Genomic DNA, 25,364 nt, shown 5'->3' with positions numbered 1-25,364 from the left:
CCTATGTGTACAGAGAGGGCATGTTATGCTTTAAGAAGTGAAGAAGCTGTTACAAAAGGTGGGTAATGTTACTTTTGAACGGTTATAGTGACGATCACCAGATATTCTAAATATGGGCCAGGAAGATGAAATTTGGTTGATATCTGAGAGAGAACAATTGAGATGTATAGAGTGTTGTGTTGCTTGCTAAGATGTATTTACATTAAATAATCAAGCTTTACTAATGAAAGATTACTGCCTTTGTTACCATTGTTTTGTGGAGTCCCAGAAAAGCAGAAGAAAACCGGGTCATCAACTTGTTTCAGACAAACTCGGAACATGATTTATGTCATTGGAGCAGTGTATTTAATCATAACCAGTAACCATGATACAAGTCAGTAAATGCAGCAGCACATTTCTTTTTGTTTCTTGCTCTTCTTAGACCCTTCCAGCTTTTTGCCTTGTGTATCCAACTTTCCCTTCCCATTTCCCAGGAGTGGAGGAACACCAACTCCATCTTGCCACGGTGCAGTCGTTCAGGAACATTACGCCCACTCTGTTTCCCATGTCCTGTTAGTATTATAACCCATCAGACAACCACAAATGAACAGGTTGAACATCAATACATTGAAGAAACAGGTATACATACAATGCTACAGTTCCCTGGTGTTTGCTTAGCAGTTACACTCTGACCTTCCGCCTTTTTGAATGTATTGTATTTCTCCACCACTTAGCTTTCTTTCTCCCGCCTCTTAGAAGCTAACCAAAGTCGCAGCAGGGCTAGGCCTACATCTCCTCTTGGAACAGAGGGATATGAGGACAAAAACTGGTATGCCCCCTCTGGCCAAAAGGCTTTATCGATCTCCTCGAATCCGAGGCCAACTCAAGTCTTAGTGAATTATTCCAATTCTGTGACATGCAACACGTGCTTCGTATAAGCACTGTGTCATCCCTTTCTGCTTCCGATTCGGTTGCTGAATATTTCATCTTACACCCACCCGTTGGTAGTACCTCTTGTCATAAATCGCAACTTCTACAAGAAGTAACTCAGGAAGTACTATTGGACAGCCAGCTGAGGGCGCCGTCCGAGGAGTATAAATACTCGGGCGTGGGCCCAACTTGGCCAGAGACAATCTGGAAACAGGAAGCTAGTGACTACTAACTAGACCTCCATGTTTTGTTACAAGTCGATTAAAGCTTTGCTTTATGTTCAACCTAGTGCGTAGTGAGACTTTATTACGTCACCTCTCTTATCCAACATTAGATGGTACAGTTGGTGATTTCAGTGAGGATGAAGATGAGAACTGTTCCCTATGAAGAGTAACCTCAAGGATTTTCTGGTGCCTCTAGTCCTCTATGAACTTTTTCACATCTACTATGGCAGCATATCACAATTATGGAAAACCACTGTGCCTTCTGTTAACCTCCGAAGCACATAATTTATGCCCAGTAATTTTTGACGTACATTGTATGGACCTTTGTTGATGGGGCTAGCTTAGCCATGGTACCTTGCGCTGATGCTGAGCCAGGATAGGTTCTTACTTTCACTTACTGGCTGATACTGAAACAATTGTAAAGTTTGAGTGGAATGCGTCGTAGTCGAACGTACTTTTGCTAGCTGAAGCGTATCTTCCAGCGCTGCCTTCAGCTTTCATTTAATTGCCACGTTTTCTTCTATTTTTTGTGTTGTGCAGGTGGGGATTGCCCTGAAGCCCTTCCTTCCACAACTGCAAACCACCTTCACGAAAGCCCTGTCCGACACAAATCGTGCTGTCCGCCTGAAAGCAGCAGAGGCTCTTGGTAATCTGATCGTTATTCACGCCAAGGTGGACCCGCTGTTTACTGAACTGCTGAATCTAGTGCGAAGCGCAGATGATTCTAGTGTGAGGTATGTGCTGCAAATTCGAGGAAGAGATGGTCTCTGCTGGAACATTATTTGCATTACTCCAAATAATAATTGGATTCTTCCTTGGTCATTTCAATCTGCACAATGAATAGCCATGCATCTAACAGGGGTAGTGGACACTGTCATTTTTAGGGGTCTGGTGTTAAACGAGGTTAACGTAAGCATATGGAACTGTACACAAACACCAGTCTGTACCATGAGGAGAGGAATAAATTGGAGTGGTGGGGGGAGAGGCTGTAAAATAAATCCAAATATGTATTGTACATCCAAAATAAGGTATATAGATACAATGAGGCTGAGCGAAGAGCACCTGAGTCGAGGATCTATACGGCTGTATGGTGCTAAATTCTTAAATGGATGCTGTTTGTTTAGATGACGGTCTATTTATTCGTATGAGGAGATGAAGTTATGTAGAAAGAATGAGGAAGACCATAACTGCAGTAGTAATCTGTCATGTTTGAGCCTTTGCGCAAGAGCGTTACTGCCTCCTAGTGAAGGACGTTGGAGCAGTTGGCATCCTCTTTATTCAGGGATTATATATCTTCAGGAATTCTGAATAAAAGTGATGGCAAAGTGTTTTATTAAGTTAACAAAGGGTCATCGACCTGAAACGTTAACTCTGATTCTCTCTCTACAGATGCTGCCTGACCTGCTGAGTATTTCCAGCTTTTTCTGTTTTTATTTCAGATTTCCAGCACCCACAGTGTTTTGCCTTTGTTTTATGAAGTTTGCTTGGTCTGCATCATTACTGATTTTATTGTCTGCTTTCAGAGAGACTCTGCTTCAGGCACTACGTTTTGTCATTCAGGGGGCTGGTGCCAAGGTTGATGGAACTATCCGGAAGAACATCACCGCTCAGTTGTTAGGAATGCTGGGACACGATGAGGTATGGCAGAGCTGGAATGGGTTTGGAAACTGTCGGTTCAATTACTCGCTACTGCGCAATAAATAGGGCAAGTGAACGACCATTGCTCGAGAATGACGTTTTTGTGCCCAGGACTGGCACAAAGTTGTGAGACTTGGGGGGCAAATTGCGCTACGTAGGGCAAGAAATGTGACAAATCACTTGCTCTATTGATGAGGACTGAGTGAGCAGCAACTGATTCTTACTGTATGTTATATTGCTCCTTGTGCAGTACCCTAATGGCTGTCTCTTCCTCTCAGGATGCCACACGCATGGCCTCAGCTGGTTGTTTAGGAGAGTTGTGTGCACATTTGCCAGATGATGAACTCAGCATAATTCTAAAAAACCACCTTTTGGGTAAGTAACGACAGCAATGCTGGCGAGGAATTATTTTCAATTACTTGCAGTTGGAGTAGTGGTTAGACCACACTTGGAGTACTGTGCACAGTTCTGGTCTCCATATTATAAAAAGGATATAGAGGCACTGGAGAGCGTGCAAAAAAGATAACGGAGAGGTTATAACTTTCAGGAAAAACTGAACAGGCTGGGGCTCTTTTCTCTAGAAAAGAGGAGGCTGAGGGCTGACCTGATGAAGGTCTTTAAGATAATAAAAGGATTTGATAGGATAGACGTGGAGAAAATGTTTCTACTTGTGGGGGCAGACCAAAACTAGAGGTCATAAATATAAGATGGTCACTAATAAATTCAGTAGGGAATTCAGGAGAAACCTCTTTACCCAGAGAGTGATTACAATGTGGAACACGCTACCACAGGGAGTAGTTGAGGTGAATAACATAGATGCATTTAAGGGGGAGCTAGATAAGCACATGAGGGAGAAAGGAATAGAGGGTTTAGCTGTTGGGGTGAGATGAAGAGGGATGAGAGGAGGCTCATGTGGAGCATAAACGCCGGCACAGACCAGTTGGGCCGAATGGCCTGTTTCTGTGCTGTAGACTTGATGTAACTCGATATGTATTTGTGTCAGCTTGGCTCAGTCTTGAATTTTCCACTTCCCATTTAAAGCTTCTGAGATTAGGCCTGGCCCAATAGTGGATTATGTGCCGTTTTGTGCTGTGGATTCGCACCCATTCGGAACTAGGTAGAATCTGCCCAAATTCACTTTACATTGGAATAAAAACGGTTCCAAACCCAGTGGGACGCCACAGTAATTCCCCAAAATAGCAAGTCAACATTGGCGGTGGTCATTTGAGTTTCTTTCATTGTTTCTGCAGATAAAACTTGGGTGATCCCGCCTCCCAGTTTAAAAAAGTAACTTGTTTCCACAACTACAGGTGAAAAATATAAATTCTGAATACAGAAATTGAATTGTCCTGTTGGAGTTTAGTCTGTGCACGCCTTGGTTCCTGCATCATGGGCAGTCCGTGAGACGAGGGTGACCTCTGACATCATTCAAAGGTACACCGTGACTCAGTTGGTAGCCCACTTGCTTCTGCGTTAGAATTTTGTGGGTTCAAGTCCCACTCCAGAGACTTGAGCGCAAAATCTAGGCTGACACTCTAGTGCAGTACAGGTAGACTACCCTTTATCCAAACTTCCGAAACCCTCTAAAAACCGAAGGTTTTTTCGTTCAGCGTAAGTCCAGCGCAAGTCGTGCGCACGACCCCCCGCCGGCCCCGACCCCCGCCGACTTACGCTGAGCGTCAGCGTAAGTCGTGCGCATGACCCCCCGCAGACCCCCGCCGACCCCGACCGTAAGTCGGCCGGGGCCGGCGGGGGGGTTGGGGCCGGCGGGGGGTCGTGCGCACGACCCCCCGCCGACCCACCTTCCGAAATCCGAAATTCTCCGAAAACCGAAACACGGCTGGTCCCGAGGTTTTCGGATAAAGGATAGTCTACCTGTAGTAAGGGAGTGCCGCACTGTTGGAGCTGCTGTCTTTCGGGGGAGACGTTAAACTGATGCCCCGTCTAACCTTTCAGGTGGATGTAAAAGATCCCATGGCACTATTTGGAAAAAGAGCAGGGGCGTTATCCCGCAACCAATATCACTAAAACAGATTATCTGCTCATTATCTCATTGCTGTTTGTGGAAGCTTGCTGTGCAAATTGGCTGCCGTGTTTCCTACAGTACAACAGTGACTTAATTTCAAAAGTACTTAATTGGCTGTGAAATCATGAAAGGCACTATATAAATGCAAGTCTTTGTTCAAGTCTTTTTTTTACAATTCGGATCTGCTCAATTCCTGTACTGGGGTCCAAGGGCAGAGCTGTTACTTAAAGGGACTCGGTCCGCTCTTAAAAGTTGCCTCCTCTGCTGTTTCGTTAAAGCAGAGCTCTCCAACTGTTGTCATCCCTCACTTATAGGACAATTGAAATTAGTTTATTGGGCCTTTCCTCAATACGATTCATATTGTCACACATTTTCTATCTATCAAAAATTAAATTTGGAAAACGACTTTCCAAGTTCAGCGTTTAAGGTTGGGATCAATTTATATTTCACAGCTGAACATTTTGGTGGTAGAAGGAACCCAGTGTTCCTGGTGATCATAAAAGTATATTAAAAATTCTGTATTCACACTAAAAAGAAAAGACATAGCCGGTGGACTCTGGTCTTGTGGATCATACGGCTGGGTTTTTCCTCAGATAATCACTGCGGACTTGAACTCTGTCTGTCTGGAGTGTTGCACCAACAAGACAACGGTCGGTGTAGGGAGAATATTTGTTTGTTTAATTATAAAGAGCCTGTATCACAGATAATACCTACTTCTGTTCTGTCTGATTATCGACATAAAGGTGTTTTTCCCAAGTACAGGTAACTGCTCTGTGGACAGAAGTATTGATGTTACGTGTCTATTTTTGCAGCTGATGTGTCTGGTATTGACTGGATGGTGAGACATGGACGGAGTGTGGCGCTTTCGGTTGCAATGAAAGCAGTTCCCAGCAAGCTTTGCACACCCGAGTACAACACTGGTGTGCTGGACATGATTGTTGCCAGTGCGACAGCAGACCGGGTAAGCAGCAGTACTCATTTGTCCCTCGTTTGTTAAACCTTCATGTACCTCTATCAGGTCATCCTGCAACCTTCACTGCTTTAGTGGGAAGAAAACCTGAATTCTTCATCTGTCATCCCTGGTGAATCGTGTGCATCGTTTCCATTGCTTTTATCTCCTTCCTTTTATTGGGTGTTGAAATCTGTACACATTATTCTAGCTGCACCCTGACTGCATTGTCTTTTTGCTTTTTACTCTACTTCTCCAGATACAAAATCAAGCATTCTGTTTGCCTTTTTTGCTTATTTCCTTACACTGCCACTTTTTAATGACTTGTGTATCTGGATATTGAGGGCCATCTGCTCCTCATTTAAAATCTTGCCATTTAAGTTATACTTCCTTACACTTTTTCTTCCAAAATACTTTATTCACATTTCTCTACATTGAACTGTATCTGCCACCTATCTGTCCGTCCCCTACTCCTGCATTCTTTCACAGTCCTCATACAATTTGCTATACCCCCAATTTGGTTTCAACAGTATTCAAGTCCAGATCGCTTGCGTATGTAGTAAGTAACAGTGGCCCCACCAAAGATCCTTGCAGAATACCACTCGTTCTTTCCAGTTCCTTGCTCTTTTGATTGCTGCCTTCCAACTATCGCTATCATTCTCCTTAATTCCCTGTGCCATTATCTTTCCCATAAGTCTCTTTATGGGGAACCTTATCACAAGCTTGTTGACAATCCATAAAAACCACATCCACTGCATTTCCTGTATCTATCAAAGAATTCTATAAGGTTGGTCAATCATAATTTATCTTTTAGATATCTGTGCTGACTGACCCTGTTTAGCATGTGTTTCTTCAAGTACTTGGTAGAAAGAGGGATGAGGTCCTGCAGGCAGATTTTAGGGAGCTAGGAAAGAAATTCAAAAGCAGGACCTCAAAGGTCGTAATCTCCAGAATTACTCCCGGTGCCGCGTGCTAGTGAGTACAGAAATAGGAGGATAGAGCAGATGAATGCATGGCTAGAGAGATGGTGCAGAAGGGAGGGCTTTAGATTCCTGAGGCATTGGGACCGTTTCTGGGGGAGAACATAAGAACATAAGAAGTAGGAGCAGGAGTAGGCCATACGGCCCCTCGGGCCTGCTCCACCATTCAATAGGATCATGGCTGATCCGAACCTAGATTCACGTCCACTTCCCTGCCCGCTCCCTGTAACCCCTAATTCCCTTATCAGCTAGGAAACTGTCTATCTCTGTTTTAAATTTATTTAATGTCGCAGCTTCCACCGCTCTCTGAGGTAGCAAATTCCATAGATTTACTACCCTCTGAGTGAAGAAGTTTCTCCTCATCTCAGTTTTGAAAGGGCAGCCCCTTATTCTAAGATTATGCCCCCTAGTTCTAGTCTCACCCATCAGTGGAAACATCCTCACCGCATCCACCCGATCAAGCCCCCTCACAATCTTATATGTTTCGATAAGATCGCCTCTCATTCTTCTGAATTCCAATGAGTAGAGGCTCAACCTACTCAACCTTTCCTCATAAGTCAACCCCCTCATCTCCGGAATCAACCGAGTGAACCTTCTCTGAACTGCCTCGAGAGCAAGTATATCTTAAATATGGAAACCAAAACTGTACGCAGTATTCCAGGTGTGGCCTCACCCGTACCCTGTATAACTGAAGCAAGACTTCCCTGCTTTTATACTCCATCCTCCTTGCAATAAAAGCCAAGATTCCATTGGCCTTCTTGATCACCTGCTGTACCTGCATACTAACCTTCTGTGTTTCATGCACCAGGACCCCCAGATCCCTTTGTACTGTAGCACTTTGCAGTTTCTTTCCATTTAGATAACTTGCTCTTTGATTTTTTTCTGCCAAAGTGCATAACCTCACACTTTCCAACATTATATTCCATCTGCCAAATTTCTGCCCACTCATTTAGCCTGTCTATGTCCTTTTGCAGGTTTTTTATGTCCTCCTCACTCACTGCTTTCCCTCCCATCTTTGTATCGTCGGCAAACTTGGATACGTTGCACTCGGTCCCTTCCTCCAAATCGTTAATATAGATTGTAAAGAGTTGGGGTCCCAGCACTGACCCCTGCGGAACACCACTCGTCACTGATTGCCAACCCGAGAACGAACCATATATCCCAACTCTGTTTTCTGTTAGATAGCCAATCTTCCACCCATGCCAGTATATTGCCCCCAATCCCGTGATTTTTTATCTTGTGCAGTAATCTTTTGTGTGGCACCTTGTCAAATACTGTTGTTGGGGAGGGTTTAAACTAGCTTGGCAAGGGAATGGGAACCCGAGAGTAGATTCAGAAGGGAGAAAAGCAAAGTTGGAAATGGAAGGCAGAAAATTAGTAAGCGAGTTTGGAAGGCAGAGGAAACAAAGGCTAGAAAATAGACAAGAAGGAAGTTTGGCAGTGCTAAATTGTATATACTTCAACGCAAGGAGTTTAGGGAATAAAGCAGATGAGCTGAGGGCACAGATAGACACGTGGGAGTATGATATAGCTATTACTGAGACATGGCTAAAAGGGCAGGAATGGCAGCTCAACATTCCTGGTTGCAGGGTTTATAGACGAGAGAGGGGGGGATAAAAAAAATGAGGGGGGGTCGCAATATTGATTAAAGAAACAATTACAGCTGTGAGGAGGGATGATATCTTCGAAGAATCATCCAATGAGGCCATATGGGTTGAAGTGAAAAACAAAAAAGGGGCAATCACACTGCTGGGGAGTGTACTATAGACCCCCAAACAATCAGAGGGAGATAGAAGAGCAAATATGTAGGCAAATTTCTGAGACGTGCCAAAATAGGGCAGTTGTAGTAGGGGATTTCAGCTTCCCTAATATTAACTGGGATAAAGTTAGTGTAAAAGGCATAGAGGGAGCAGAATTCTTAAAATGCATTCAGGAGAACTTTTTCAGCCAGTACGTAGCAAGCCCAACAAGAGAGGGGGTGGTTCTGGACCTAGTTTTAGGGGATGAAGCTGGGCAGGTGGGAAGGGTATCAGTGAGAGAGCATTTTGGTGATAGTGATCATAATTCAGTCAGATATAGGGTAGTTATGGAAAAGAACAAGGATAGACCAGGAATACAAGTTCTCAATTGGGGAAAAGCTAATTTTACTAAGCTGAGATGTGATTTAGCCAAAATGGACTGGAGACAGAAACTTGAAGGTAAATCAGTGTCAGAGCAGGGGGAGGCATTCAAGGAGGAGATGGTGAGGGTTCAGAGCAAGTATGTTCCCTTAAAGAAAAAGGATGGGACTAACAAATCTAAAGCTCCCTGGATGTCATGGGGCATACAGGGTAGGATAAAGAAAAAAAGGGAAGCCTATGACAGATACTGTCAATAACCAGGGGGCATAGATTTAAAGTAATTGGTAGGAGGTTTAGAGGGGAGTTGAGGAGAAATGTTTTCACCGAGGGTGGTGGGGGTCTGGAACTCACTGCCTGAAAGGGTGGTAGAGGCAGAAACCCTCATCACATTTAAAAAGTACTTGGGTATGCACTTGAAGTGCCGTAACCTCCAGGGCTACGGATCAAGTGCTGGAAAGTGGGATTTGTTGGATAGCTCTTTGTCGGCTGGCACGGACAAGATGGGCCGAATGGCCTCCTTCTGTGCTGTAAATTTCTGATTCTAGGATTTCATCCCATATTAGTTTACCAACAAGTGAAGCAAGACTAACTGGCTTGTACCTGCCAATTTATCCATGTCTCCTTTTTTGTTTTAAGAGGGATGTCACATTTGCCACTCTCCAGTTCTCTTGAGAGGTTTCCTTTGACAAATTAAAGTCTGAGCTGCTGCTATTTCTTCCCTAGTTTCATAGAAACATAGAAGATAGGAGCAGGAGTAGGCCATTCGGCCCCTCGAGCCTGTCCCACCATTTAATGAGATCATGGCTGATCATCCCAATTTCAGTACCCTGTCCCTGCTTTCTCCCCATATCCCTTGATCCCTTTAGCCTTAAGAAATATATCTAATTCCTTCTTGAATATATTTAATGAATTTACCTCAACTGCCTTCTGTGGTAGAGAATTCCACAGGTTCACCATTCTCTGGGTGAAGAAATTCCTCCCCATCTCTGTCCCAAATTGCCCATCCCTAGACTGTGACCCCTGGTTCTGGACTCCCCTGCCACCGGGAACATCTTTCCTGCATCTAGTCTGTCTAGTCCTGTTAGAATTTTATAATACGGCGTTCCGGTCTGTCGCTGTTGGGGTTGTCCTTGAGGGTCCTGATGTTCCATGTCTGGAACTTCATTTTAAAGGGTGGAAAATGCCTGTGCGTGAACTCTTTTAACGTGGGGTGGCCATTGCATTTGTAATTAATACCATTTGATTCAATTACTTTAAATTTAATTTAACTTTCTCTCAAGGTCCTTAGATATAAACTATCAGGTTCTAGTGATTTCTCTACCGTTCGACTAACATCGTTAATACCATTTCTCTTTGGAAAAATAACCACCTCTAGTGATTCTACAGTCAACATATAGCGCATATATATGCATTTATATAGCACCTTTAACGTAGTAAAACAACCCAAGGCGCTTCACAGGAGTATACAGTCCAATGTTCTCTGCAAACTACTGTATCTCCTGGCATCCGTTGCTCTACTATAAGCTTGCCTTCATTCCTTGGGGGTCCTATGCCTACCTTAATTATCCTCATTAATAATGTGTCGATAGATGGCCTTTTTTATTGTCCTTTTGGGTTTTTTTCCTAATTTTTACTCATACTGTTAGCATTTTTAAATCTCCTTTTATGCAGTTTCCTATATTGCATTTGTGGCTTCATTTTTATCAACACCAAATACCTTTTTTTAAGTTTCAAATTTGATCCAGTCTCCCTATTTGTCTGTTCCAATGCGGCCTTCGATATACTTTTTTTGATGTGCTTTGTTTTATACCTTTTCCAATTCCTATTTAAATACTTCCCATTGTTGGTCTATTTGACAGTGTTTCCTTCCAGTTTCACCTGGACAAGCTTTATTTTTAATCTCTCTTTTTTCCGGTTGATTTTGCTTCTTTCTTTCTCTGTTCTTGTGCAGGCCCTAATTACAGTGTAGTCACTGTCGCCTAAATGCCGCTCTACTTCATTACCCCAGAACAAGGCTCCCTCCTTGTTGGAATAGCTACATATTGACTGAGGATGCAGTTCTGAGAACATTGCAAAATAAACTCTCCATTTTCATTACACTTTCCCTATCCCAGTCTAGTTTTGGATTATTAAAATCTCCAATTATAACTCTGTTGTTAATACATGCCCCTCTCATTTGTCGATAACGTTCATCCTCCATTTCTTATCCATTGTTTGCAGCCATTAATATATTCCTCAGCGACCAATCCCTTGCTGTTCCTCAACTCAATCAAAAAGTATTTTGTTTGGACAACTTGTCTATTTACATTACTTTAGTGCAGTGATAGGGTCTCTAATTAGTACAGTCACGCCCTCCTCCCCTTCTTCCCTATCCTGCCATTTCCTCATCATTCTGCAATGGACAGAATAGTCAGTGATGTCAGTCCAATCCAACCCAACCAGCACACGCACACAACAACTACTTGCATTTATATAGCGCCTTTAACTTAGTAAACCATCCCAAGACTTTTCACAGGAGTGTTATCAAACAAAATTTGACACTGAGCAACATGAGATATTAGGACAGGTGACTAAAGCTTGGTCAAAGAGGTAGGTTTTAAGGAGCATCTTAAAGGAGGAAAGAGGGGGAGAGAATTCCAGAGCTTAGCCCGAAGGCACAGCCGCCAATGGTGGGGCGAAGGAAATGTGGGACGCACAAGAGGCCAGAGTTGGAGGAACACAGTTCTCTGGATTGTAGAGCTGAAGGAGGTTACAGAGATGGGGAGGGGCGAGGTCATGGAGGGATTTGATCACGAGGATGAGAATTTTTAAATCGAGTGCTTGATGTGGTCCAGCCATATCTGGCGATGAATCGCTAAACCAATAGTGCACCTTAAATGTTCAAATCAGCATCCCTTGGATTTAAACCAGCAAAAATGACTGAACCAAGGGGATTACCAGGGTGGGAGGTGAGGGTATCTTCTCCCTATAGAATCTTTCTCTATCACTGTTTCTGCACTTTGGCAACCACTTTTCCATGGTGGAATGATATTGCTTGTGGCTGCCCTCCCTGAATTCTTGCCCATAGAACAAGTGTTGAGCATTGGAAACATTTGCCAAGAAAGGGCCCTCAGGTCTCCACTTCCTTCCCATTCCTCTTCTCGCCCCAATGGGATGATAACTCCTAATCTACCCTCTGACACTCTGTCTACCTGTGAGTGACCACCTCTTGGAACGTGTCTTCCAAATGTTCTCCATCTCCTGTGTGTGACTAATTCCTGTTCTTCCACAAGCTTGAGTGACTACAGCTGGAGACACTTATGCAAGTGTAAATCATCCAGAAACGCCCATATCCAGTTCCAGCTGGCCTGCCATTATAACCCTCCTAAACTTGAACTTATGCCATACAAAGTATAAAATTTAAACTTCAAAACAATTTAAAAATCTAACTGGTAAGTCTTGAACTAGTTACAATACAACCTTCGGTGCCTGTCTTGAGAGAGAAGCTTTCTTTAAAAAAAAATGTTTTATCTAGTCTCTGATCCAGCTCAATGCTGTAACACTGAAGCCACTCGCATAATGACAGTTGAATTTTAAATCTAACGACGTTTTTTTTGTCAGTGGAATGTAGTTACCCCGTCCCACCCACCTTTACTCCCATAGGTGAATCTTGTTCCCTATGATCCAGAATTTGTCTTGTAGCAGAAGTATCAAAACTTTGAACTTACTCCATACCTTAAATTTAACAATATCTGATGAGCCAGTCTATGCTGGCTTTAGAATTTGCATTTGTGTGCCACAAATCCTCTCTGGCAACTGATTACTCAAATCCACTGCCTCCCAATGTTGCATGACTTCTCCGTCTGTGAAGTGTGTTCCTAGCACAGCTGAAGGATTTGTCGTGACAGCTCATCGTTTGGAATATATTCCTGGCCAGTAGTGTTATAAATCTGTTATAAATCCGGGTCTGCCATTGCTACTTGGATTCAGTGGCGTCAGTCGATCATGGATGCTGCCTGAGTATCTTACTTTTGTGGGAGTTGATGCACACTGGCTTATATATAGTTGAACGACAGCTTCTTGTTGTGATCTAGGCTGGATACTTGTGGTTTTTCTCACGGGTGGACCAAGCAAACACTTGGTGAGACAAGGCTAGATATGAATTGTTAAATGGCTTTATTTCACAGTAAGGTGAATAACCAAACAGCTGGTATGATACTCATGTAATTCAATAATACAAAATAAAGAGCATGCATCATTACCCCACATCAGTGGAATGTCTTTCTGGACTTAAGATAGCTTCTAACTATCCTTTAGCATTTCTTACCTCTTGTCTCAATAAAAGCCTTCACAGTTGCAGCAGGTGGGTGGGGAGGGAAGGGTTAGATGGTGGAAGGGAATGCTCAATGGATCAACTGCTCTTCACAGCTTTCTCTCTAAGTCTGCAGCCTTCCTGTTCCAAAAAACCTCCCTGCCTGTGTCTGTTTGTTTTTTCTTCTTGTTCACAGCCAGAAAACTGGATCAATGACTTCCAGTACAATGGGTGTGAGGTGTTTCTTAATTTCCAAGACAGGTTAATGAATTGCTTATTTAAAGTAAAGAGGAAGTGCAATGAGACCTGGGTGTCCTTGTGCACCAGTTGCTGAAGGTAAGCATGCAGGTGCAGCAGGCGGTTAAGAAGGCAAATGGTATGTTGGCCTTCATAGCGAGAGGGTTCGAGTACAGGAACAAGGATGTCTTGCTACAGTTGTACAGGGCCTTGGTGAGACCACATCTTGAGTATTGTGTGCAGTTTTGGTCGCCTTATCTGAGGAAGGATGTTCTTGCCATGGAGGGAGTGCAGCGAAGATTCACCAGACTGATACCTGGGATGGCAGGAATGACGTATGAGGAGAGATTGGGTTGATTGGGCTTATACTCGCTGGAGTTTAGAAGGATGAGAGAGGATCTCATTGAAACTTATAAAATTCTAACAGGACTAGATGCAGGAAGGATGTTTCCGATGGCGGGGGAGTCCAGAACCAGGGGTCACAGTCTAAGGATAAGGGGTAGGCCATTCAGGACTGAGATGAGGAATTTCTTCACCCAGAGAGTGGTGAACCTGTGGAATTCTCTACCACAGAAGGCAGTTGAGGCCAATTCATTAAATATATTCAAGAAGGAGTTAGATATATTTCTTAAGGCTAAAGGGATATGGGGAGAAAGCAGGGACAGGGTACTGAGTTTGGATGATCAGCCATGATCTCATTGAATGGCGGAGCAGGCTCGAGGGGCCGAATGGCCTACTCCTGCTCCTATCTTCTATGTTTCTATGTAATTAATTGAGTGGAGCTCGGGGGAGGAATGTGATGAACTATATAAATGCATATCTTTTGTTTGAACATTGCAGTTCACGGCGGTAAGCGCCCAGGTATAAAGCACTGCTGCTGAGCAGGCAGTGATAATCCTGGGAGAAGTTACCGGTCTGGTTTCGACAGGATCTTTGATTTGAGAGATTGAATATTCATCCACTTACTGCACCGACTCACAAATGAAACGTCATCTCATTTTATATTGTAGATTCCCATCGCTACAAGTGGAATCCGAGCAATGGGTTTCCTGATGAAACACCAAATGCAGGGCGAGGGCGGGACAGTGTCTCCAAAACTTATCACGCTGCTGGTGAAGGTAAGACCTAACAAACCCAGTCAGAAAGAATATTCCTCAGCCGGGTTGCTGTTGATGATTAGACTGAGCAGGAGCAACTTCACAAGAACTGGAGTGAGCAGGTGCAAGATAACAAAGTATTCAAATACAACTTGACATTGACATGTCGAACCGGAAGATGAAACCTACGTGTGTTGACGTGCTTCAAATTTCCACTTGAGAAGAACTTGCATCTCGCCCCTGCACGCCCACCCCCCCGATCTTTTTATGTATTTAACTAAATGATTTGACGAGCAGCGACTCCCAACAGATTAATAACGAATCAGAACCAGATTTTAATAGACGTTTCTGACTTTAAACATGTTGATGTGTAAAGAACTGTTGTAGCATATATCATGTGTAGGCTATAGAGGTTCTTAATGCCTCAGCAATAACCATACGTCACATCTTCTGATCTTGTGACTTAACAGATCCCACTTTAATAAATCTGAAACACAGAATCTAAAAGAAAAATGTATTGAAATATTTTTACGGGGCTGCTGATGTTGAGGAACGGGCCAAGTGCCGGTAGAGAGGAATGAACTAGGAGGGGAGAGGAGGGGAATGTACATTCCGGGGGGGGAGATCTGGGACCAGATAATGGGTTCCACTGCCTGTGAAAAGAAGCACAGGAGACTTAATGAGTGGTAAGTGAGACCAGAGTGACTGGTGGCAGTGGATGGTGCTTGGGTGTCAGGTTTCAATGGGTGAGGAATGGGGCAGACAGCTGAGAAACAAATCTATTCAGGCTCACGTCGTACTTGCGACTGTCTTTTCGACTGACTAGTATTAAATATTTTAGTTTGAAATGGTCTCGCGTGTAGTTTTTGGTGTGTTGATGGACTACTTAACTTTCCAACTCTCTCCATACAGAATTTGCAGAATTCGTCGAGTGATGTGAAGCTGGTGGCTGAGAAAATGATCTGGTTGGTGAATAAAGACACTTCGAATCCACTTGACCCCCAGACAATCAAACCTATTCTGAAAGCCTTGCTCGACAATACAAAAGACAAAAACACCAGTGTGCGAGCGTACAGCGAGCAGGCCATCGTCAGCCTGCTCAGGTTAAGGGAAGGAGAAGAGTTGTATCAGGTATGCAGAATGTGCCAAATGATTTTACCCCTGACGTAAAGAATATATTCGATGGGGTCACAGCTTATTTGACCTCCCATATACAAATGAATGTAACTTGTTCTTTGAGATGCTTTTTAACGGTGACTCATTGTTGCTGGGTCAAGTGTCTGAATTCCTGTTAAAAGTTGGTCAGTTGAGGCTTGCCTCCTTTTAGTCAGATTGACTGGTCTTTGACTTTGACCAACTGTGATGACCAGGTTCCAGATTTGCAGCCTTGTTCCAGGTCCTTTCCAGTGACCAACATTCCAGACAGAAAGACATTGGCCTCAAAGAAGCAGAGCTTTAGTACCAGATCAGGACCTTCCTTGGGGCTTGTCCAAACAGCAGCTCTGGTCGAATCATATTCTGTATGACTCTAGAGGCCAGGAAAAAAAGGCATCAATGCCTTGACCCTATTGCTCTCCAACTTAAACCAAAAACCCAAGCTGCTTCCGGACATTGTAGCTCTAAAAAGCAGGCAGAAATACAACTGAGGTTACCAAGACATGGATCTTGTGGCAAAGCTGCAACAAAAAAATACTGGCAATACTTGTTGCAAGGGTCAAATTATTGACCTGTGGCATTGAACAATCCCTCAATATGCCGAGTAGGAACATTTCTTCACAGATTTCATTACTTCCTCTCATACTCGGGACCATTCACAGACCTGGATTAAGGCCATAACAATACCAATTCTGGTAACTCTATATGAGCTGGAGACTGTCTGATTGTCTGAATTAATGGATTTCAGTATTAATCATCCATTTAGATACTGTGCAGATGGGACCTATTTTCTGAGATGAAGGGCTAAATATGCTAGAGTGTGCACCAGAGCCTGTATTGGAGGGAGTCACTCGACAGGGCCAGACTAACAAACGTCCTGAATACTTAAGGAAAGCTTCCGCATTCAAATCTTACAACACTAAGTGGAAATGATTTGTTCCATGGTAATGAGTACAGCCCCTTGGGGGTTATCTATGGTATTTACTGGATCAAGATCTACCACCCAGTTCTTTCAGGGTACAGGTGGAAGTTACTGCAACCCAGCTCACTCCATGAGTAGTTAATTTAGTTGGTGAGCACGCAGTGGTATCCAGGTTCATGGTGGGCATCTGAAAAATGAAACCATTTCTGTACTGTACTGTTCCTGACTGGAATTTGAATTTTATTTTGGACAAACATAAGGGCTTTCATGGAACATGGTGCTGAAATTTTAGCCGTCCCCACACATCTTCCTTTTGTAGATTTTCACCAAATTTTAACATTCGACGCAGATAGAGCCAAGGACATTGGCTTCATTTGGCATCGGAAGTTTAGGCAAGCCTGTTGCTAAGCAGAATCTGGCTCGGTGGGTTGCTTAATCAGTGTATTTAGTTGCATTCGTTCAAGAATTGCCAGGGCAAATCAAAAGTCGTTCTGTTTATCCTACGCCCATGTTATGATTTCTCTCCATATCTGCAAGGTGGCAGCATGAAGTAGCGAGTTCTCCTATAGAGTCTCACTCTCGATCTGCGAGCACTTCGATGCTGCTGTGCTCCAAGCTGGCCTCCGCATTAATTCCCAGGGCCCTGTATTTATTTTCTGCATGACTTTTCCTAAGTTCACTTGTATACGGAGGTTTATTGAAAGTGGGTAATTAACATTCCCCCTCAATCAGTATGGTTTTTTCGAGATGTAATTTAGCCTTCACATATGGAAAGAAAAGCTCTCTTCCTACCTGGCGGCACAGCTTGAAGCTTCCTATTTTTATGTGTTTAAGTTCTTCAATCTCTCCTTCAGTCACAGCTGCTTCATTTCAAAAGAGCCGTTTGGAGGTGAGTAAATACAGCAGGAATAGGGAGGCGTGTGGCTACACGACCAGTATGGAAATGTGGATTCAATAAATAAAAGCTACATTCAAAGAATGAGGAAACCACGGAAAGATCGGCCATCTTTTGATGAGATGGGTGTAATTCCTGCCTATCCCTTTATAGTTTTAACGTCACTTTGGTTTAGAAATGAATTATTGATCAACGTCTGAAATGCTTCTACGAGATGGTAGACCTTCATGAATTCGTGTGCTTAAAATAGAAAAAAAACCTAACTTTTTCTTTCACACCAGAATGTTTCTAAAATTCTTGATACTGCTAGCCTGGACCTATTGGCCGAAAGTTATCGACGATCTTTGAAGAAACTTGCCAGCCAGGCGGACTCGACAGAACAGGTCGATGACACCATTCTGACATGACGTTGAAGAATTGAAATGATCTTTTTGCTGCATCACCTTTACGTGAAAAGTTTTAATTTTAATTTTGTTTCAAAGTGCAGTCACCATTATGGCAGGCTGTTGGAATTGGACATGAGAATGTGTTTCAGTATTGCTGCACTTGGTTTGTGTGAAAAGTGAATAGAGGTGTTTGTGATGTCATGACGAGGGTTGCCAGTAACAAACATTAACAGTAGTGCGAGGGACCTGGATATAAAGACCTCGAGAGTGACAACGTTCACAGGCTTTCAAAAAAGTAATCATTCAATAAAAACTTTGACTCTAGTGACATCTTGTGTACTAAACTTCCTTTGTGGTTTGTGAATGATCTGTGTTCTGGGATCACTTCAGCTTATTCTTGCACGCATACACACACACACACACACACACACACACACACACACACACACACACAAGCATCAGTCTTCAGTCAGCAAGGGGAGAAGAATCCATGGGATATTTCCCAGTTGCAGCTTTGTGGTCAACCAATGTGGAGATGAACATGGGTGACATGATCAGTTGTAGCCAGCGGTTTGGGTCAGGCTTTTTCCTCTTGTAAAGAGCTTGACCGCAGTCCAGTAAGCAGACCATGACTCTTGCAAATTTGAAGCCTCAGTTTGCATAGCCCATCTCTAACAACTACCCCCCTCCTCCCAATAACTGTACATTGCTTGATGGAGGGCACTTAGGATGTCCACTATGTATTCTCCCAATCCTGAAGTCATAAATAGTCCGTGCTAGACCACTTTGTACAAGCTAAACTACTGACAATGCGCAAGCAACTGTGACTGTTTTGAGTCCATTGTTCGTCCAGCTCCTCGCTGCAAATTGGGTGGACTGCCTTGAGGCTGTGCGCTGCTCTCCTCCCAATTTTCCTGTATTCCCTGTTACCCAGGTGATCCATTAGCCATAGCACAGGAACAGAAATCTGCCTACAATTTCCAGTGATAACTACTTAAGTGATGCTCACTGAATTCCACTGCCCCCCTGACCTGTGTAGTGGACAATGAACAGATCTTTAAAAAATAGCAGCCACCCCATTCATCCATCTGATCCTCATTGATGCAAACCAAGTTGTTTCTTTAAGGAGTCAAGTAAAGAAAATTAGTACATTTTCTTCAGTAAACAACAGAATAATAGCTTGTAACCGTTGTATTTCCTTCCTGTGACTGTCTCAAAATGGCAGAAGTGCTGTTGAAATCTGTCCAGTCAAATCTCAGTTCCATGTTCAACCAATTTGGAGTGGTAGATTAAGAAACACATTTCATTGCTGGCTTTCACAAAAAGACTTTATGATACAGCAACAAATCTGAGAGACATGGGCCTCCTCCTTCCAATAGTCTTCGTTAATTAGTCGCTAACTGACATGGGGGGGGCGGGGGGAGAATCAGATAAAATGTATAGTAAGCAAAAGAATGAATTGCATTTATAAAATGCCTTTCGCAACCTCTGGACATCCCAAAGTATTTCACAGCCAATTAAGTACTTTTGAAGTGCAGTCGTTGTAGGGAAACGTGGCAGCTTATTTACACACAGCAAGGTCCCACAGACAAAAATGAGATAAATCACCAATTGAACTGTAGCGGTATTGGTTGAGGCATAATTATTAGACACCAGGAGAACTCTAGAAGGTAGTTGAGCTTTGAATGAGTAAGCTGCAGCACTTCACCTTTAAGTTATTAAAGTATTTAAGTGCTCATCAGTAGTGCCAGCCTTTTTTTGACTGCGGTGCCTTCACACACTGCCCATGTATAACGAGGCTAGTTCCTCCGAGATCACCTATAAACCCATGTCTTGATTAGCATTGGGAAGGCTAGGATTTCTCTTCAGAGCAACATGAAGCTAGCCAGAGATGTGGCAGGACTTGTGTTTTGCAAGTTGAAAACATTTTTGATCTTGTCACCAGATGCTTTTAGGATCACTGTTTGCTGTTTTTCTTGTAGTTTATGAATTTTACTCATTTAAAGAAACATTTGATCCATCAAGTCTTGTCTACTCCATCTGTCAACCTGGAAGGATTTTGCCAAGTTTATCCCTACCTCTCAAAATATAAATGACCCAAAATACCAGCCTAACTTGACACCCTACATCTATCCTTCAACAGCAGTTTGCCTGGGCATGACACTTGTATGGTCTCAGGAACCATCATGTCCCACAAGGCATTTTATTATCCCCAGCAGCTGGCGCTGGCCCGAGCTCCGACAGGAAAAAAGCCGAGCGTTTCCGGAAATAGCCAAGCCCAGGGAGCCGAGCGTGTCCGGAAATAGCCGAACTGACGGAGCTGGGGAGCCGAACGTTTCCGGAAGTAGCCGAACTGACGGAGCCGGGGAGCCGAACGTTTCCGGAAGTAGCCGAACTGACGGAGCCGGGGAGCCGAGCGCTTCCGGAAGTAGCCGAACTGACGGAGCCGGGGAGCCGAGCGTTTCCGGAAGTAGCCGAACTGACGGAGCCGAACGTTTCCGGAAGTAGCCGAACTGACGGGCCAGGGAGCCACAGCCCGAGCCATTTCCGGAAGTAGCCAAAGGACCCGGCCGGGGAGCCGAGCATTTCCGGAAAGAACCGATCTGATCCGAGCGGAGCGGGAGCCGGAGAGTCGCAGCTGCCCTGCATAAACACTCGAAGGAAGCGGCGCCGCCACCGAGAGACTGAGCCGAGCTGCCCGCTCAGCGCCGCCGCCATGGCCAGGGATTATGATCATCTCTTCAAACTGCTCATCATCGGGGACAGCGGTAAGAAGCAACTGGGGAGACCGAGTGCCGGAACCGGGGCGGCGGCAGGAAGCAGGCCGAATCCAAAGCCCCGATACTCGCGCCGGGACAGGCCGGCTCATGGGAGCCGCAGGCAGGTCGACGGAGTAAGGGAGGGCAGGCCGCAGCCGCCCGGGCTCCCCCGCCCGCTCCTTCCTGTCAGAAGTCGGCTTGCGGGAGCCGGAGTTGGGATTGAAGTGTAAATACCCGGGGCGGAGGGACTGGCCATTAGCGCGCTCCTGACACGGAGTGAATGTGAAAGTGGGAACAGGGGAGTGTGTCAGTGAGAGAGAGAGAGAGAGAGAGTGGGAACAGGGGAGTGTGTCAGTGAGAGAGAGAGAGTGGGAACAGGGGAGTGTGTCAGTGAGAGAGAGAGAGAGAGAGTGGGAACAGGGGAGTGTGTCAGTGAGAGAGAGTGGGAACAGGGGAGTGTGTCAGTGAGAGAGAAAGTGGGAACAGGGGAGTGTGTCAGTGAGAGAGAGAGTGGGAACAGGGGAGTGTGTCAGTGAGAGAGAGAGAGTGGGAACAGGGGAGTGTGTCAGAGAGAGAGAGAGTGGGAACAGGGGAGTGTGTCAGTGAGAGAGAGTGGGAACAGGGGAGTGTGTCAGTGAGAGAGAGAGTGGGAACAGGGGAGTGTGTCAGTGAGAGAGAGAGAGAGAGTGGGAACAGGGGAGTGTGTCAGTGAGAGAGAGTGGGAACAGGGGAGTGTGTCAGTGAGAGAGAGAGAGTGGGAACAGGGGTGTGTGTCAGTGAGAGAGAGAGAGTGGGAACAGGGGAGTGTGTCAGTGAGAGAGAGAGAGTGGGAACAGGAGTGTGTCAGAGAGAGAGAGTGGGAACAGGGGAGTGTGTCAGTGAGAGTGGGAGAACAGGGGAGTGTGTCAGTGAGAGAGTGGGAACAGGGGAGTGTGTCAGTGAGTGGGAACAGGGGAGTGTGTCAGTGAGTGAGGGTGAGTGGGAACAGGGGAGTGTGTCAGTGAGAGAGTGTGGGAACAGGGGAGTGTGTCAGTGAGAGAGAGTGGGAACAGGGGAGTGTGTCAGTGTGTAACATAGAAGATCGGAGCAGGAGTAGGCCATTCGGCCCTTCGAGCCTGCTCCGCCATTCAATGAGATCATGGCTGATCATCCAAATTCAGTACCCTGTCCCTGTTTTCTCACCATATCCCTTGATCCCTTTAGCCTTAAGAAATATATCTAACTCCTTCTTGAATATATTTAATTAATTGGCCTCCACTGTCTTCTGTGGTAGAGAATTCCACAGGTTCACCACTCTCTGGGTGAAGAATTTCCTCCTCATCTCAGTCCTAAATGGCTTACCCCTTATCCTTAGACTGTGACCCCTGGTTCTGGACTCCCCGACCATCGGGAACATCCTTCCTGCATCAAGTTTGTCCAGTCCTGTCAGAATTTTATAAGTTTCAATGAGATCCCCTCTCATTCTTCTAAACTCCAGCGAGTACAAGCCCAATCGACCCAATCTCTCCTCATACGTCATTCCTGCCATCCCAGGTACCAGTCTGGTGAATCTTCGCTGCACTCCCTCCATGGCAAGAACATCCTTCCTCAGATAAGGCGACCAAAACTGCACACAAGACTGAGTGGGAACACGGGAGTGTGTCTGGGAACACGGGAGTGTGTCTGGGAACGAGAGAGTGGGAACAGGGGAGTGTGTCAGTCTGGGAACGGGAGGGTGTGAGTGGAAACAGGGCAGTGTGTTAGTGAGTGGGAACAGGAGTATGTTGAGAGAGTGGGAACTGGGGAGTGTGTCTGGGAACAGGAGTGTCAGTGATAGTCTGGGAAGAGTGGAGTGTGTCAGTGAGAGTGGGAACGGGAAGTGTGTCAGTGAGAGAGAGTGGGAACAGTGGAGTGTGTCAGTGAGTATGAGTGTGCCTGGGGACAAGATGGTTGTGTCAGCGAGGGTGTGATAACCTGTGGACAGAATTAGTATGACAGTGAGTGTGAACAAGCTAGTGTGTCATTGAGAGAGTCTGGGGATAAAGCAAACATGTCAGTGAGAGAATGCACATCTGGGAATAAAACCAGTGTGTCAATGAAAGAGATCTTTGGGAGGGACTGTGAATGCCTGGAGATGAGATGACTATCGTTGAGTGTAACAAAGTTCAGGGATGGGGTGTGTACGGCATTGAATGTAAAGCAGCCTGGAGATGGGATAAGTGTGGCAGTCAATGAGTGTTGGAACCTGGCAATAGGGCCGGTGTGTTGGTGAGTGTGAGCACCCAGGGGTAGGGTGAGTGTGAGCACCCAGGGGTAGGGTGGGTGTGAACACCCAGGGGTAGGGTGGGTGTGAGCACCCAGGGGTAGGGTGGGTGTGAGCACCCAGGGGTAGGGTGGGTGTGAGCACCCAGGGGTAGGGTGGGTGTGAACACCCAGGGGTAGGGTGGGTGTGAGCACCCAGGGGTAGGGTGGGTGTGAGCACCCAGGGGTAGGGTGGGTGTGAGCACCCAGGGGTAGGGTGGGTGTGAGCACCCAGGGGTAGGGTGGGTGTGAGCACCCAGGGGTAGGGTGGGTGTGAACACCCAGGGGTAGGGTGGGTGTGAGCACCCAGGGGTAGGGTGGGTGTGAGCACCCAGGGGTAGGCCCACTGTGTGAGAGAGCCCAGGGATAGGGCCAGTGAGTGTGTGAGAGCCTAGGGCCAGTGAGTGTGAGAGCGCCCAGGGCTAGGGCCAGTGAGTGTGAGAGAGCCCAGGGATAGGGCCAGTGAGTGAGAGAGCCCAGGGATTGGGCCAGTGAGTGAGTGAGAGAGCCAAGGGATTGGCCAGTGTGTGAGAGAGCCCAGGGATAGGGCCAGTGAGTGAGAGAGAGTCCAGGGATTGGGCCAGTGAGTGAGTGAGAGAGCCCAGGGATAGGGCCAGTGAGTGTGTGAGAGAGCCCAGGGATAGGGCCAGTGAGTGAGTGACAGAGCCCAGGGATAGGGCCAGTGAGTGAGTGACAGAGCCAGGGATAGGGCCAGTGAGTGAGAGAGAGCCCAGGGATTGGCCAGTGTGTGAAAGAGCCCAGGGATAGGGCCAGTGAGTGAGTGAGAGAGCCCAGGGATTGGGCCAGTGAGTGAGTGAGAGAGCCCAGGGATAGGGCCAGTGAGTGAGTGAGAGAGCCCAGGGATAGGGCCAGTGAGTGAGTGAGTGAGCCCAGGGATAGGGCCAGTGAGTGAGAGAGCCCAGGGATAGGGCCAGTGAGTGAGTGAGAGAGCCCAGGGATTGGGCCAGTGAGTGAGTGAGAGAGCCCAGGGATAGGGCCAGTGAGTGAGAGAGAGCACAGGGATTGGCCAGTGTGTGAGAGAGCCCAGGGATAGGGCCAGTGAGTGTGAGAGCGCCCAGGGCTAGGGCCAGTGAGTGAGTGAGAGAGAGCCCAGGGATAGGGCCAGTGAGTGAGTGAGAGAGCCAGGGATAGGGCCAGTGAGTGAGTGAGAGAGCCCAGGGATTGGCCAGTGTGTGAGAGAGCCCAGGGATAGGGCCAGTGAGTGAGTGAGAGAGCCCAGGGATTGGGCCAGTGAGTGAGTGAGAGAGAGCCCAGGGATAGGGCCAGTGAGTGAGAGAGAGCCCAGGGATAGGGCCAGTGAGTGAGTGAGAGAGCCCAGGGATAGGGCCAGTGAGTGAGTGAGAGCGCCCAGGGATAGGGCCAGTGAGTGTGAGAGCGCCCAGGGCTAGGGCCAGTGAGTGAGTGAGAGAGAGCCCAGGGATAGGGCCAGTGAGTGAGTGAGAGAGCCAGGGATAGGGCCAGTGAGTGAGTGAGAGAGCCCAGGGATTGGCCAGTGTGTGAGAGAGCCCAGGGATAGGGCCAGTGAGTGAGTGAGAGAGCCCAGGGATTGGGCCAGTGAGTGAGTGAGAGAGAGCCCAGGGATAGGGCCAGTGAGTGAGAGAGAGCCCAGGGATAGGGCCAGTGAGTGAGTGAGAGAGCCCAGGGATAGGGCCAGTGAGTGAGTGAGAGCGCCCAGGGATAGGGCCAGTGAGTGAGTGACAGAGCCAGGGATAGGGCCAGTGAGTGAGAGAGAGCCCAGGGATTGGCCAGTGTGTGAGAGAGCCCAGGGATAGGGCCAGTGAGTGAGTGAGAGAGCCCAGGGATTGGGCCAGTGAGTGAGTGAGAGAGCCCAGGGATAGGGCCAGTGAGTGAGTGAGAGAGCCCAGGGATAGGGCCAGTGAGTGAGAGAGCCCAGGGATAGGGCCAGTGAGTGAGTGAGAGAGCCCAGGGATTGGGCCAGTGAGTGAGTGAGAGAGCCCAGGGATAGGGCCAGTGAGTGAGAGAGAGCACAGGGATTGGCCAGTGTGTGAGAGAGCCCAGGGATAGGGCCAGTGAGTGTGAGAGCGCCCAGGGCTAGGGCCAGTGAGTGAGTGAGAGAGAGCCCAGGGATTGGGCCAGTGAGTGAGTGAGAGCGCCCAGGGATAGGGCCAGTGAGTGAGTGAGAGAGCCCAGGGATAGGGCCAGTGAGTGAGAGAGCGAGCCCAGGGATTGGGCCAGTGAGTGAGTGAGAGCGCCCAGGGATAGGGCCAGTGAGTGAGTGAGAGCCCAGGGATTGGGCCAGTGAGTGAGTGAGAGCCCAGGGATTGGGCCAGTGAGTGAGTGAGAGCCCAGGGATTGGGCCAGCGAGTGAGTGAGAGCCCAGGGCCAGTGAGTGAGTGTGAGAGCCCAGGGCCAGTGAGTGAGCCCAGGGATTGGGCCAGTGAGAGAGCCCAGGGATAGGGCCAGTGAGTGAGTGAGAGCCCAGGGACAGGGCCAGTGAGTGAGTGAGAGAGCCCA

The 25,364-nt window shown here is 46.5% G+C and overlaps 2 protein-coding genes across 3 annotated transcripts in view; both read left to right on the top strand.

Moving 5' to 3' along the window:
- Nucleotides 1–18,157, top strand: part of gcn1 (GCN1 activator of EIF2AK4) — a 114,767-nt gene extending 96,610 nt beyond the window's left edge. For both annotated transcript variants that reach the window (XM_085961998.1, XM_085961999.1), the window contains 7 exons: nt 1,674–1,867; nt 2,657–2,771; nt 3,050–3,146; nt 5,610–5,758; nt 14,385–14,492; nt 15,384–15,602; nt 17,725–18,157. In XM_085961998.1, the coding sequence (XP_085818124.1) occupies nt 1,674–1,867; nt 2,657–2,771; nt 3,050–3,146; nt 5,610–5,758; nt 14,385–14,492; nt 15,384–15,602; nt 17,725–17,850 (1,008 nt within the window). In that variant the 3' untranslated portion in view covers nt 17,851–18,157. The remainder of the gene's footprint in view (nt 1–1,673; nt 1,868–2,656; nt 2,772–3,049; nt 3,147–5,609; nt 5,759–14,384; nt 14,493–15,383; nt 15,603–17,724) is intronic.
- A 2,221-nt stretch (nt 18,158–20,378) lies between these two features.
- LOC147104604 (ras-related protein Rab-35) overlaps nt 20,379–25,364 on the top strand; it is a 54,102-nt gene continuing 49,116 nt past the window's right edge. Inside the window, exon 1 of the mRNA XM_085961997.1 lies at nt 20,379–20,597. Within this exon, the coding sequence (XP_085818123.1) occupies nt 20,546–20,597 (52 nt within the window). The 5' untranslated portion in view covers nt 20,379–20,545. The remainder of the gene's footprint in view (nt 20,598–25,364) is intronic.

The sequence above is a fragment of the Somniosus microcephalus genome, chromosome 19, assembly GCF_052327205.1.
Source record: "Somniosus microcephalus isolate GS21.2 chromosome 19, FLI_Smic_1.0, whole genome shotgun sequence".
Classification (NCBI taxonomy): Eukaryota; Metazoa; Chordata; class Chondrichthyes; order Squaliformes; family Somniosidae; genus Somniosus; species Somniosus microcephalus.
This window is presented reverse-complemented; position numbering and strand designations above follow the sequence as displayed.